Consider the following 14,316-nt stretch of genomic DNA (forward strand, 5'->3'; position numbering starts at 1 on the left):
CCCTTGCCCGAAGTTCTTGTGGGCCCTCGTTTCCGAAGCTTGTTGAGCCACGTCGGTGCTTCACTCTCCCCGAATACGTGGGTGGCCTACCGTCAGATTTGGTCTGAATGGGTGTCGGTGAGTTCCTCCTTTCTTCCCCTCAGCAAAGGCGCTTGGCTCTCTTCTCGTACCTGGTACACCTGCAGGAGAGGAAGGTCTCCTGGTTCATCGGTGGGTACTACTCTCTCTGCTCTCTCTTTTTGATTCAGGCTCCTTGGCTGGGAAGACATCACCAAGGAATTTGTTGTTCCGAGGGTCCTGCGAGGTTGGAGACGGCTGACCTGCTTAGCCGACTCCCGGTGTCCTGTGTCGGTCCAAATTCTGGCCAATATCCTTTCCATCTTACCTAGGGTTTGTTTCTCCTCCTACGAGAGTTTTTTCAGCTTGCTTTTTCCTGGGCATTCTTTGGTGCCTTTCGGATCAGCGAGCTGGTCGCCAAGGATAGACATTCCTTTGGTGGAGTGTTGACCGAGAATGTGCTTATCGCGGATTATTTTGTGTCTATTCTTTTGTCCTCTTCTAAGATGGACCATTCTTCCAGAGGTAGGCACGTGGTCCTCAAGGCCTGTGGGGGCCACTTTTGCCCGGTTTGCTTGTCTTCTTCCTTTTCTTCTTTACACCCTTCTTCTGTTTATCTTGTTAATGCTGATTCTTCCAATCTCAACAGTTTTCAGTTCCTTAGGGTTTTCCGCCTCTGCCTTTCTTGGTTGGGCCTGCCTCCTGCTGATTTCTCCACGCACTCCTTTCGCATCGGCACAGCCACCACTGCGCGCGAGATGGGTTTTTCAGACGAGGAGCTGCAGCGATTGGGTAGATGAGATTCTTCTTGTTTTTCCCTATATATTCGTCCTCATCTTTTGTGTTGATTTCAGGTTCTCCTCCAGTTCGGGTTTGGATGTTCGGTGATTCTTTTATTTACTGGGCTGCCCGACGTGCCTCCAACAGAGGCTATGGGAGGAACCTTGGTTTTCCTTTCGAGGTTGCCAGAATTCGATGGTGTGGCTTCTGTGGGCTTCGCTGGGCGAAAATGTTGCCTGAACTGCTGAACCTTAGGAGATTTGTACAAGGTCTGATTGTTCTTATCATCCACGCTGGCGGGAATGACGTAGGCCTGTCTCGTTCGGTGGACCTCATTTTGTCGATTAAAAGGGACATTGCTCATTGTTGTGCCTCGTTCACTGATTTAACGGTCGTTTGGTCGGAAATTGTCCCCGCCTGGTCTGGGCTCATGGCACTCTAGGTGTGGGCCTGGAGCGTTTCTGGCGCAAGGTGAACGCATGCGCCGTCCGCCTACATTTCCCAGTGTGCATTGCGGCTAAGTACGCCGCACGGGCCTATTGATTTCGACGTGGACGTAAATTACGTAAATCCCTATTCATGGACGACTTACGCAAACGACGTAACATTTTCGAATTTCGAAGCTGGAACGGCGGCCATACTTTAACATTACTATTCCAACTATTTGTTGGAATAACTTTAGGCCTGATAAAGCGTTGCGTAAACGGCGTATCTGTACTGCGTCGGCCGGGCGTACGTTCATGAATAGGCATATCTACTGATTTACATATTCTACGCCAACCGCAATGGAAGCGCCACCTAGCGGCCAGCCTAAATATTGCAACCTAAGATAGGACGGCGCAAGCCGTCGTATTTTAGATATGTTTAAGCGTATCTCTGTTTGAGAATACACTTAAACATAGGTCGGCACAGATTCTGAGTTAGGTCGGCGTATCTACTGATACGCCGACCTAATTCTACCTGAATCTAGCTAATAGTATAGTTAGAGCCAAGACATGGCTAGGTTTTTCGTTTAACTATTTTTGTTCTGTTTGTTTTTTCCTGAACACTGTACAGCACCTGTAAATAGACTTTGTATAGCACCAATAAAAACCGCACTGTTTTTACTTATCCTATGGCTTTGGTATCTGTGCCTGCTCATCCCAGGGAGCTTTTGTACCCACTACCTGTCCCCCAGGTTACAATATATATAATATGTTCCTTATACATGTTTGCATACAAGCATGTAATTTGTTCTCTGTATATTTGATATTGAACTGATCACAACTTTCACACTGTTTAATAGGAATATTTGGTTTGTGTCCAGGTAAACATAATGGCCCGGATTCACGTAGAGCGGCGTATATTTGTGCGGGCGTAGCGCATCTCATATGCGCTACGCCGACGTAACATTGAGAGGCAAGAACAGTATTCACAAAGCACTCGCTTCCCAACATTGCGCCGGCGTAACGTAAATTGTCCGGCGTAAGCCCGCCTAATTCAAAGTGGGAAGGAAGTGGGCGTGATCCATTTAAATGAAGCTTGACCCCATGCAAATGATGGGCCGAACAAAAACGGCGCATGCGCGCGCATGCTCAGAATCACGTCGAATTTACTCCCTAAGATACGACGGCTCAATGCCTACGACGTGAACGTAACCTACGCCCAGCCCCATTCACGTACGACTTACGTAAACTACGTAAAACACGACGGCTGTTCCGACGTCCATACCCTAACATGACTTACACCTGCTTTATGAGGCTTAACTTTACGCCGAACGTACACCTTACATAAACGGCATAGATTACAGCGAAGGGCGTAAGTACGTTTGTGAATCGCGTATCTCGCACATTTACATATTTGATGCGTAAATCAATGGAAGCGCCCCTTGCGGCCAGCGTATATATGTGCCCAAGATACGACGGCGTAGGAAACTTACGTCGGCCGTATGAAGCCAAAATTCAGGCGTATCTTACTTGCAGAATCGGGGCGCATAGATACGACGGCGCATCCGTGCACTTACGCGGTGTATCAGTAGATGCGTAAGTGCTTTAAGAATCCGGGCCAATTTGTATTTATAATTTTAACCATATCTTTATTAGCGCTGCACTGTTTTGTGTTTATAATATAATTTATTATCACAAATTTTGTGCTGACTGCTGTTAGTTATTTTCACCTAAACATGGTGATTTATTTTATTTTTTTGGGTTTGTTAAAAATGAAAAATTGCTGCTCTGGTAGCAAAATAGTGCTTTATACACAAAAATAAACATGACAAAACAAAACTGAAAGAAAAAAAAACACGTGTCTATAAAGTCTAGTTTCCTTCATTCTGGTTTATCTGCAATACTGTTAGTCAACACACATCAGTTCAAGGAAAAACACCCTGGTTGCCAGCATTGTTGTTTTTGTGTAAAGTTAATATTGACTTTATTACTGCCATTGTAAGAGTTCTTACAACTTATTTAATGCTTTGTATTCAAATGTAGAAACCTGAAAGGGAGAAGAAAGGAAGTAGGGGTGTTGGGCAGAGAGATCGGAAGATGTGTAATGAGTGGAGGTGGAAATGGGAAAGGATAGAGGGAGGGAGGGAGAAAAGTGGGATGGGGAACAAGGAGAGGAAAAAAGAAAAAAAAAATGGTATGGTTTTTGCTTGTTTGATTAATGGATGCAAACCAGTGCTCTGGGGTTGGAGGGTTGACGTATTTCCACATGACAGGTACACATCTTGACAGCATTCAGAAGATTTAGCTAAAGTGATTTTTTTTTCCTGTAGACCAAACAAGAGGAGGCCGGGTGGCTGCCAATAGGAATTGAGCTGTGGCACCGCCCACCTCCCGCCTGCTGATGTCTGTCTGTGAAATGATGTGGGAAGGGGCTTGGGTGGCCGTGCTGCAGCTCAATTCCTATTGTTCCCACTGACCAGTGGAGTCTCCAGCTTTCATATTTATGGGGGGCACATGGAGGGACGGGGACAAAAGTAGGGGGGCAAACTATAAAGCACTTATTTATTTATTTATTTATTTATATATACAGTGTATATGTATGTATATGTGTGTGTGTGTATATATATATATATATATATATATATATATATATATATATATAATCACTTTATATATCCTGACAGTGGGTATCAAATGCATACAAATATACAATATTAAGCCCTGTACTCCTGCAAATGCCCCAATACATACAATAAAAAACAAAGGAAAAAGTTACCTGCGCACTATCCCAAATCCCTCTGCCTATTTAAAAATCTTTATGTTTTTTAGTATCGCTCCAATGGCCATTAAAGTGTAATCTCACCTGCCTCCCTCGTCCTGTCTGTCTTCCTCTCCCAGGCAGCCTATGCTTTGTGAATCCCCTCGCCAGAGAGCATGCTGGGCTCTGTCATTCCCTGCCCCCATAGGAGGCTGTGTGTGGCCGCTTTAGTTGGGGACTACATGTCCCAGAATCCTGTGCTACTGGTGGAGTCCTTCCTTCCTGCAAGTCGCTCTCCTCCCTGCCAATGAGGATGCAGGGGGAGGGAGCAGATCAGACTCACCCATGTATACTTACACCTCTTCTATATACTGACACCTCTTCTATATACGAATACTCCCAATATACTGACAGCTCTTCTATATACTGACACCCCTCTATATACTAACACCCCCAATATACTGACACCTCCTCTATATACTGACACCCCCTCTATATACTGACACCCCCTCTATATACTGACACCCCCTCTATATACTGACACCCCTTCTATATACCGACACCTCTCTATATACCGACACCTCTTCTATATATTGACACCCCTCTATATACTGACACCCCTCCATATACTGACACCCCTTATATATACTAACACCCCCTCAATATACTGACCTGACACCCCTTCTGTATACTGAAACCCCTTCTATATACTGATCCCCCAATATACTGACACCCCTCAAATAGCACCCTCTATCAACTGACCCCTTCCATATACTGCACCTATACCGACTTTACCAAACTTACCAAGTTTAAAGAAAAGACAGCAGTCACCCCTCCCCCAGCCTGTACGGAGCTCAATGTAACATAATACAGTGCCCCCCTCCCTCCCCCGGGGATGATACATGGGTGCAGAGGACTTTTGTGGAGTGCAAAGCTATGTGCTACAATGGTGTAGATCTCCATTCTGTGTGATTCTATAGTCTGGCGGCTGTGGCTGTGCGAGCATTATGCAGAGTGTCAGCGTGAAGAGGAGGGAGGGGGATCCCCGCAGGAGTGACAGGACGCTCTCCTTCTCAAGAGAGCCTGAGCTTGTGCTATTCTGATGGCGGCCCGAGCAAGATGCGGGGCATGCCGCAACCGCTACAACAAAAGGCATTTTAATTGGGGGGACACAAAAGGGGGCACAGCATAATGTTGTAGGGTCAGGGCCCTCTCTGGCCCCACCCTGGTGACGCCATTGCCACTGACATTATTGATGGGTTTTAGCTACCTATAATGGGGTAATTCTTCCCCATGGCCATAAGTGTAAGGAGTATTCTTCCCACTAACCATCACACTAATAAACATAAAATATGCTGCGCTGTGATGATTATAAACTCTAGTTACATAAACATAAAAAACACAAAAAAGTCCTTCTGTGTTAAACAAAGTCCAATGTACCCACTCAGTAAGTGCAAAAGAAGGTGTCCGACCACCATTAGGATTGAAGAATTTGTGGCTACAAAATTAAGTGCAGCAAACACACTTTGATAATGCCACTCATGTGGAGTATGATGAATCCTCTCATTTGAGCCTTATCTCTGGAACTCCAGATAAATTACAGACAGGTGAGTAACATTCCATGCATAAATATAAGTGCAACTGCAGATCACCAGCCTCAACCAGCTTTCACCCCAATGTAGTGCGCACTCACCAAACAAAAGATCCTAAGGTGAAAACGGGAATGTCCACAGGTTTCAGTACAAGAATTTCCTCTCAAATTATTTGACTTCACAGGGTAGAGCTCCATTCATATGTCCCAAAATACCAAAGGCCATTAAGAAAAGATATGCCTCATAGTGTACTATTTATTTGTACTATTTATTAAAAGGACATACAATGAACAGGTAAATTGCATAAAAACAATATATCATGCTGCTAGATTCACATATACTGTAACAACACGGCCACGCGGACCTCCGCTGTGACAGCGTAACGTTCTGGCTCTGATATCCTAGCCTTTGCGATACGCATGAAAATGCATCCTCAGGGGCCTCATCTCACTAATATATCCTAATGGTTCATCTGTGTTGAAAAGGTTGAGAAAGGCTGCTTGAAAGTGTAACAAAAGTCAAAACTTTATTTTTCATTTTGGATAGAGTAACTGAGTTTTTTTCCCTTTTGGGAGATTTACCTTCACTTTTTGTCCCATTGCCAAAACAGAAAGTGAGAGGAAATCCCTGCAAATTAACCCTTTTGCCGACCAGCCGCTATCATTATACTGTGGCAGGTTGGCACAGTTGCGCCAACTGCTGTAGATGTACGTCAGCCGGTTTAAGAACTATAGGGGTGTGACATTGGAGCTGATGTGCATGGCCGACAGCCGCGATGTCCGCCAGTGATCGCTCCTCAGAGAGCCAAATTGGGGAGCTGTCAATGTAAACAGACAGATCACTGTTCTGTCAGGGAAGTAGAGAGAGATCTGCTGTTCCTAGTGATCAGGATCAGTGATCTCTCTCTACTCCCTGTCAGTCCACTCCCCCCCACAGTTAGAAACATCTCCCTAGGAAACACTTAACCTCTTGATCGTCCGCTACTGTTAACCCCTTCCCTGCCAGTGACATTTTTACAGTAATCAGTGGCTATTTATAGAACTGATAACTGTATAAATATCAATGGTCCCAACAAAGTGTCAAGTGTGTCCGATCTGTCTGCCGCAATGTCGCAGTCCCACTAAAAATTGCTGATCACCGCCATTACTAGTAAAAAATAATAATAATAATAAAAATGCCATAAATATATCTCCTATTTTGTAGACGCTATACCTTTTGTGCAAACCAATCAATATAGGCTTAGTGCAATTTTTTTTACCAAAAATATGTAGAAGAGTACATATTGGCCTAAACTGATAAAGAAATTCTTTTTTTTTACATTTTTTTGGGGGATATTAATTATAGCAAAAAGTAAAAAATATATATATTTTTTTAAATTGTCGCTCTTTTTTTGTTTATAGCGCAAAAAATAAAAACCGCAGAGCTTATGAAATACCACCAAAAGAAAGCTCTATTTGTGAGGAAAAAGAAACATACATTTTGTTTGTGTACATGACTTTGCAATTGTCAGTTAAAGCGACGCCGTGCCATATAGCATAAAACTGGCCTGGTCAGGAAGTGGGTAAATCCTTATGGGGCTGAAGTAGTTAAGGGACTCCCTTTGGGTCCCCCAGGTCACCAGAACTAGTGCCCCAATTGGAAAATGTTCCCTCTATTACTTTTCTGGGGACAACCCAAGAAAAATTTGGGATTTTCTTTTACGTTCACTTTCAATAAAAATGGTAAACAGGAGAAATAAAGAGGGTGAATCTCCATAATGAGGGCACAGACAGAAGTAAAAACCTAATAGGTGTTCTAATACCTCCCCACCCTATCCAAAACAAAATGCTTTTCCTTTAGTTATACTTGAAGTAAATCCAAAATATCTTTATAAATGTCAAATATTGAATAAAAATAGTTTCAGAAACCACACATATATAAATACTCTTCCACCAATAAAAAAGACAAAATATCTTGTAGAACAACATGTGTGTTATTTTTTTATACTATTTTCATTCAATACTTGACATTTATAAAGATATTCTGTATTTGCCTAATTTAACATACCGTAATATACTCGAGTATAAGCCGACCCGAATATAAGCCGAGGCACCTAATTTTACCACAAAAAAACTGGGGAAACATTTTGACTCGAGTATAAGCCTAGAGTGTCCATCTGCATGCCTCACTGTGTCTATGTGCATGCCTCACTGTGTCCATGCCTCACTGTGCCCATGCCTCACTTTGTACATGACTAGACTGACGTTTAAAATGGGAGTCTATGGAAGGGGTGCCCAGCTTTGAAAAATCGGTGCTCCCCAGCCATAGTTCCCCCAGACAACAAACTTTGCACACTTGTAGAGTAGAAATGGAGCTACATGTGTGCCAGGGGACCTACGACCGTCCGGTATCGGGTCCTCAAAATCACCGGAGAAATTACCATTTAACATGGGAGTCTATGGAAGGGGTGCTGGCTTTGAAAATCGGTGCTCCACGGCCAACAAACTTTGCACACTTGTAGAGGAAGAGCTGCATGTGTGCCAAGTTTGGGGTCCAGGGGACCTACGGTCGGCCGATGCTGGGTCCCCAAAGTCCGGGTGATCAGGCGCAAAAAGGTGACTCGAGTATAAGCAGAGGGGGCATTTTCAGCACAAAAAAATGTGCTGAAAAACTCGGCTTATACTCGATTATATATGGTAGTTGTTTTCAATACAGCATGTGTGTACTGTGAAAGTAGCTTCCCCTTCGCCTGGTATTCTAGTCACCTTCTCTCTTTTGAAATTGCTTATAACGTCTCTGTTTAGGTTTCGCATCATTTGTGTTTTTTTTTTTATTATTATTATTAAATTTAGTTTACTTTAGCAAACAATTTGCCATTTACAATTATTGCTTTATTTTATTACTTTTATATAAAGAAACCCGTAAACCCTATTAAAGTCTATGGGACTCGAACGTTTGAAATCTAAAGTGCTATTTTTAAAGGCTAATATGCAAGTTATTGTCCTAAAAAGTGTTTGGGGACCCGGGTCCTGTCCCAGGGGACATGTATCAATGCAAAAAAAAGTTTTAAAAACTGCAGTTTTTTCGGGAGCAGTGATTTTAATAATGCTAAAAGTGAAACAATAAAAGTGAAATATTCCTTTAAATTTCGTACTTAGGGCTGTAAAGTTAGCATGTGAAATAGCGCATGTTTCCCGCACTTAGAACTGTCACTGCACAAAGTGTCATTTCTGAAAGAAAAAAAGACATTTAAACCGGACTTGCGGCTATAATGAATTGTCGGCTCTGGCAATTCAGAGCGAATTCATTCATAAAAAAAAAAAAAAAATCAATTACCAGGCCCTTCAGGTCTGGAATGGATATTAAGGGGAACCCCATCGTCAATTTAAAAAAAATGACGTGGGGTTCCCCCCAAATATCCATTCCAGACCCTTCAGGTCTGGTGTGGATTTTAAGGGGAACTCCACCCCAAATTAAAAAAAAATGGCGTGGAGTTCCCCCCAAAAATTCACACCAGACCCCTTATCCGAGCATGTTAATCTGGCCGGCCACAGAAAAGAGGTGGGGACAGAGTGTGCCCCCCCACTCTCCTGAACCGTACCAGGCCACATGCCCTCAACATAAGGAGGATGTCCCCATGTTGATGGGGACAAGGGCCTCATCCCCACAACCCTTGCCAGGTGGTTGTGGGGGTCTGCGGGCAGGGGGCTTATCAGAATCTGGAAGACCCCTTTAACAAAGGGGACCCCCAGATCCTGGCCCCCCCTATGTGAATTGGTAATGGGGTACCCCTACCATTTCACGAAGGAAGTGTAAATAGTTGGGAAAAAAACACACACACCGTAGAAAAAAGTCCATTATTAATAAAAAATAATAAAAAAATCCAGCGGTGGTAATCCACTCGTTCCCGGCTTCCTGCTCCAACGTTGTTGTATCCAGCGACGGGTGCGGGTGATCTCCGGTCCAGCGATGAGAAGATCCATCCATCCAGAGAGCAGCATCACCGACCTCCTCTCTCCGTTGGACACAGTCCAGCGAATGACGTGGGTGAAGCTGTGACATTTCTTATATAGGGGAGGCGGGGCCACCCGTCACGTGACCCCCGCACCCTCTGACGCATCCCTCGGCTACGTCACTGGGGAAGCCCAGCAAGGGGGAAGACTGGGCTTCCCCAGTGACGTAGCAGAGGGTGCGTCAGAGGGGGCGGGGTCACGTGACGGGTGGCCCCGCCTCCCCTATATAAGAAATGTCACAGCTTCACCCGCGTCATTCGCTGGACTGTGTCCAGCGGAGAGAGGAGGTCGGCGTGGCTGCGCTCTGGATGGATGGATCTTCTCATCGCTGGACCGGAGATCACCCGTCGCTGGATACAGACAACGTTGGAGCAGGGAACTGGGACCGAGTAGATTACCACCGCTGGATTTTTTTTCTTTTATTTTTATTAATAAAGGACTTTTTTCTATGGTGTGTGTGTTTTTTTCAACTATTTACACTTTCTTCGTGAAATGGTAGGGGTACAATGTACCCCATTACCAATTCACATAGGGGGGGCAGGATCTGGGGGTCCCCTTTGTTAAAGGGGTCTTCCAGATTCTGATAAGCCCCCCACCCGCAGACCCCCACAACCACCGGGCAAGGGTTGTGGGGATGAGGCCCTTGTCCCCATCAACATGGGGACATCCTCCCCCTGTTGAGGGCATGTGGCCTGGTATGGTTCAGGAGAGGGGGGGCCGCACTCTGTCCCCCCCTCTTTTCTGCGGCCGGCCAGGTTAACGTGCTCGGATAAGGGGTCTGGTGTGAATTTTTGGGGGAACTCCACGCCATTTTTTTTATTATTTGGGGTGGCGTTCCCCTTAAAATCCACACCAGACCTGAAGGGTCTGGAATGGATATTTGGGGGGAACCCCACGTCATTTTTTTTAAATTGACGGCAGGGTTCCCCTTAATATCCATTCCAGACCTGAAGGGTCTGGTAATGGAATCTGGGGGGACCGCCACGCTATTTTTTTTTTTTTTTTATGAATGAATTCTCTCTGAATTGCCAGAGCCGACAATTCATTATAGCCGCAAGTCCGGTTTTAAAAGACTTTTTTTCCTTTCAGAAATGACACTTTGTGCAGAGACAGTTCTATGTACTGGAAACATGCGCTATTTCACATGCTAACTTTACAGCCCCCTAGGTACGAAATTTAAAGTAATATTTCACTTTTATTGTTTCACTTTTAGCATTATTAAATTCACTGCTCCCGAAAAAACGTCAGTTTTTAAAACTTTTTTTTGCATTGATACATGTCCCCTGGGACAGGACCCAGGTCCCCAAACTCTTTTTAGGACAATAAATTGCATATTCGCCTTTAAAATTAGCACTTTAGATTTCTCCCATAGACTTTAACAGGGTGTTCCGCGGCTTTTCGAATTTGCCACGAACACCCCAAATTGTTCGTTGTTCGCCGAATAGGCGAACAGGCAATGTTCGAGTCGAACATGAGTTCGACTCGAACTCGAAGCTCATCCCTACCCATGGGTCATCTGTAATCTCTAAATTAGTTATTTCAGTTATTATATGTCTGATCATACTCCAATACCTTCTTATTTTTGGACATAACCACCATATATGTGCCATGTTTCCAATTTCTTTACATCCACGCCAGCAGAGTTCTGATGTTTCTTTTTTGTATTTATGTGCCTTATCTGGAGTTATATACCAGCGAGTTAGGCATTTATAATTCAATTCTGTTGTTTTACTGTTTACTGACGTGGTATGTACTCTCTTCAATATTTGTTTTAATTCTGATTCGTTCAATTGTGACCCCAGTTCTTCCTCCCATTTTCTGATGTACATCGGTGTCTCCAGATACCTCTCTTCCATCAAGCTTTTATAAATCTTAGAGATCACTCCTTTCCCTCCTTTTCCTTCACTGATTTTCTCTAGAGGGCGTAGATTTTCTACACCTCTGCTAGGCTGAGGGAGTGCCTCAAAGAAGTGTTTTAACTGTACATACCGCCACTCATTTATCTCTACCACTTCCCCTCTGTTTTTTTAGTTCCTGATAAGTACTTAATTTGTCTTGCGTCATAACACCTTTCAACTGTGCATTTTCTTTTATAATCCATTTCCCAAATAACTTCTATACCTGGTGTGAAATATTTTGAGTCTGTTAGTGGGATTAAAGGGGAGTTAAAATCCCATTTCTCATTTTTATGAACTTTATCCCAGATTTTAATTGCGTGCCGTGTGATACTATGTGAATCCCTACTTAATTCTCTATATTCTGGAATCCATATGATACTCCCTAGTGATACCTTACTCATTTGATATTCCATGCTTACCCACCTCTTTTGTTTAGCGTTTCTTATCCAGTCTATAACTCGTGTAAGAATAACTGCATTATAATAATTTCTTATATCTGGTGCACCCCATCCCCCTTGTGCCTTTTTTTTTTCTACAGTGTTGCCCAGCTGATACGAGCTCTTTTTCCCTGCCACGCGAATTTTAAAATCATCGTTTGTAGGTTTTTAAAGTACTTCTGGGGAAGTGCGATCGGGAGCATCTGTATTTTGTACATAATTTTAGGTAGGATTACCATTTTAAATATATTCATTCTACCCCCCCCCCCCCCCCCCCCATGATATTTGGCCTGAGGCCAGTCTATTAAATTCTGTCTTGATATCCTCTACCAGAGGCAGATAATTTACTTTATATACCCTCTCATTAGTGATTGCTATTTTAACTCCTAGATATTTTATTACCTTTTTGCCCCAAACGAATGGGAACTCATTTTGATATGTATTTTGGTCTCTCTTAGCTATATTAAAGCTCAGGGTTTCGGACTTGGTCGGGTTCATTCTGAAATTAGACATTTCTCCACAATTCTTTCATTGCTTTTATTAAATTTGGTAACGTTATTCTTGGACTGGTTAAGTAGAATAATATATCATCAGCGTAAGCCGTGAGTTTGTGTTCTTCCTGTCCCCCTTCTATCCCCCTTATGTCTGGGTTCTTTCTTATCCCTCTTAATAAGGGTTCTAATGCTAGCACGAACAACAATGGAGACAGAGGACATCCCTGTCTTGTACCATTGTGGAGTTCAAATATTCCCGAAAGGGTCCCGTTGACTTTTACTCTTGCCGTAGGTTGGTTGTAAAGTACCTTAATGCGAGTTAACATTTTTGGTCCTATTCCTATTACCTCTAAGGTATTATAGATAAAGCCCCAGTCTACTCTGTCAAACGCTTTTTCGGCGTCCACTGATAAGAGTAGACCTGGGGCTCCACTGTTTTTAATTTTCTGTATGGCTAATAAAGTTCTAATTCCGTTGTCCCTCCCCTCCTGACCAGGAACGAAACCAACCTGGTCGGTATGTATCATGTCGTTCATAATAGTTTTCATCCTCCCTGCCAGTATTTTAGAGAATATCTTGGTGTCACAGTTCAATAGAGAGATTGGTCTATAGCTAGAACAGAGTGTACTGTCCATTCAAACCATTTTACCTTTCTTAGCAATAAAAACTGACAGGGGTTCTAATCCTTCTCCACTGTATTCATTCTGCTGGATATCGCATATAGATAAAATAGTGCATTGTTTCATGAGATAAATGCCACATATTTCAGAAAAATACCTCTATTTTAGAAGCGTTTTTTTGTGACTGCCAACATTTTTTTTTTTTTTTTTTAAAACGCTATTTTACCGTATTTCTTAAAGCAGTAGATACCACATCATGAATGGAGCCCACAATCTCAGAAAAGCAACATGATTTTAAAAAAGTTATAAAAAAGTTATATTATTTTATTGAACAACTTACCCAGCTTTCCAAGAGCAGCCACCAAAATCCACAATGTTATGATGTAGGGAATGTGGACTTTCTCCCATTGAAAAGTTACAATTTGGATGGTAGATGTTGAATTAGAATTTCCACTGCTTCTAACGAGTTTATAGTCTACAAATTCCATGTTGCTGGTACTTGAATTACAATCAACTATTTTAGTTATTGAACACAAAAGTAAAGACAAAATGCAGATCTTTATGGTGTATTTTGAAGTCTTCAAGTATACTTGGGTAAAGAGTGTCCACATGTCCTATGCAGGCAGTAGTTTTCTCTGTATGGTGTTTCTATATTCTGAATGTTTGTAGATTTGTATTACTGTTTTGCACTCAGTTAGCAAGTGCCACTGCTATCTAATACCACATTACTTTAATCAGAAAACATTTATAGCTGTATACACACATCATAGCTTATACACTTTGACAAGTGTTAAATGTTCCTTTGTTCTGGCAGTTGGGGTTATAGATAATGGTAATCTTATCATGTCTATAATTTATGAAGGCAATAAGTGAAGGGTTTGGCAGAACATATTCTGTGTTATTTTGATAATTAGAAAATCAATACTCAAAGGTAAAAGGGATCATTTTATGGCTTTAGGTCTTTTATAGGTGGTAGTTTTGGTCCCTTTGTTCTCACATCAAAGTGTCTGAGGCCCTAGAAGGAGAAATTGCATTGAAACACTGTGCTACCTATTTAGATCCTAGATAAAGGATTGGTTCAATCAAATTGGTCTAAAGGTACGGGCGGGAATGCCTGTGGCTGCTCCAAACATGCCCCGGATATAAAAGAGAATTTTACCCAAGGATTAGGCCGACGTTATAATAAAATTTACAATTTATTTAAACAAAAACACAGTTAAAAACAATTTGTGCATTAAAAGATAGTTAATTACAACTGTGCAT

The 14,316-nt window shown here is 42.7% G+C and overlaps 1 protein-coding gene across 1 annotated transcript in view; it reads right to left on the reverse strand.

The window, feature by feature from the left end:
• The window catches only part of SLC9A3 (solute carrier family 9 member A3), a 714,882-nt gene extending 701,130 nt beyond the window's left edge, over nucleotides 1-13,752 (reverse strand). The window contains exon 1 of the mRNA XM_040353440.1: nucleotides 13,394-13,752. Within this exon, the coding sequence (XP_040209374.1) occupies nucleotides 13,394-13,664 (271 nt within the window). The 5' untranslated portion in view covers nucleotides 13,665-13,752. The remainder of the gene's footprint in view (nucleotides 1-13,393) is intronic.
• Nucleotides 13,753-14,316: the final 564 nt, after the last annotated feature.

This window comes from Rana temporaria, chromosome 5 (assembly GCF_905171775.1).
Source record: "Rana temporaria chromosome 5, aRanTem1.1, whole genome shotgun sequence".
Taxonomy (NCBI): domain Eukaryota; kingdom Metazoa; phylum Chordata; class Amphibia; order Anura; family Ranidae; genus Rana; species Rana temporaria.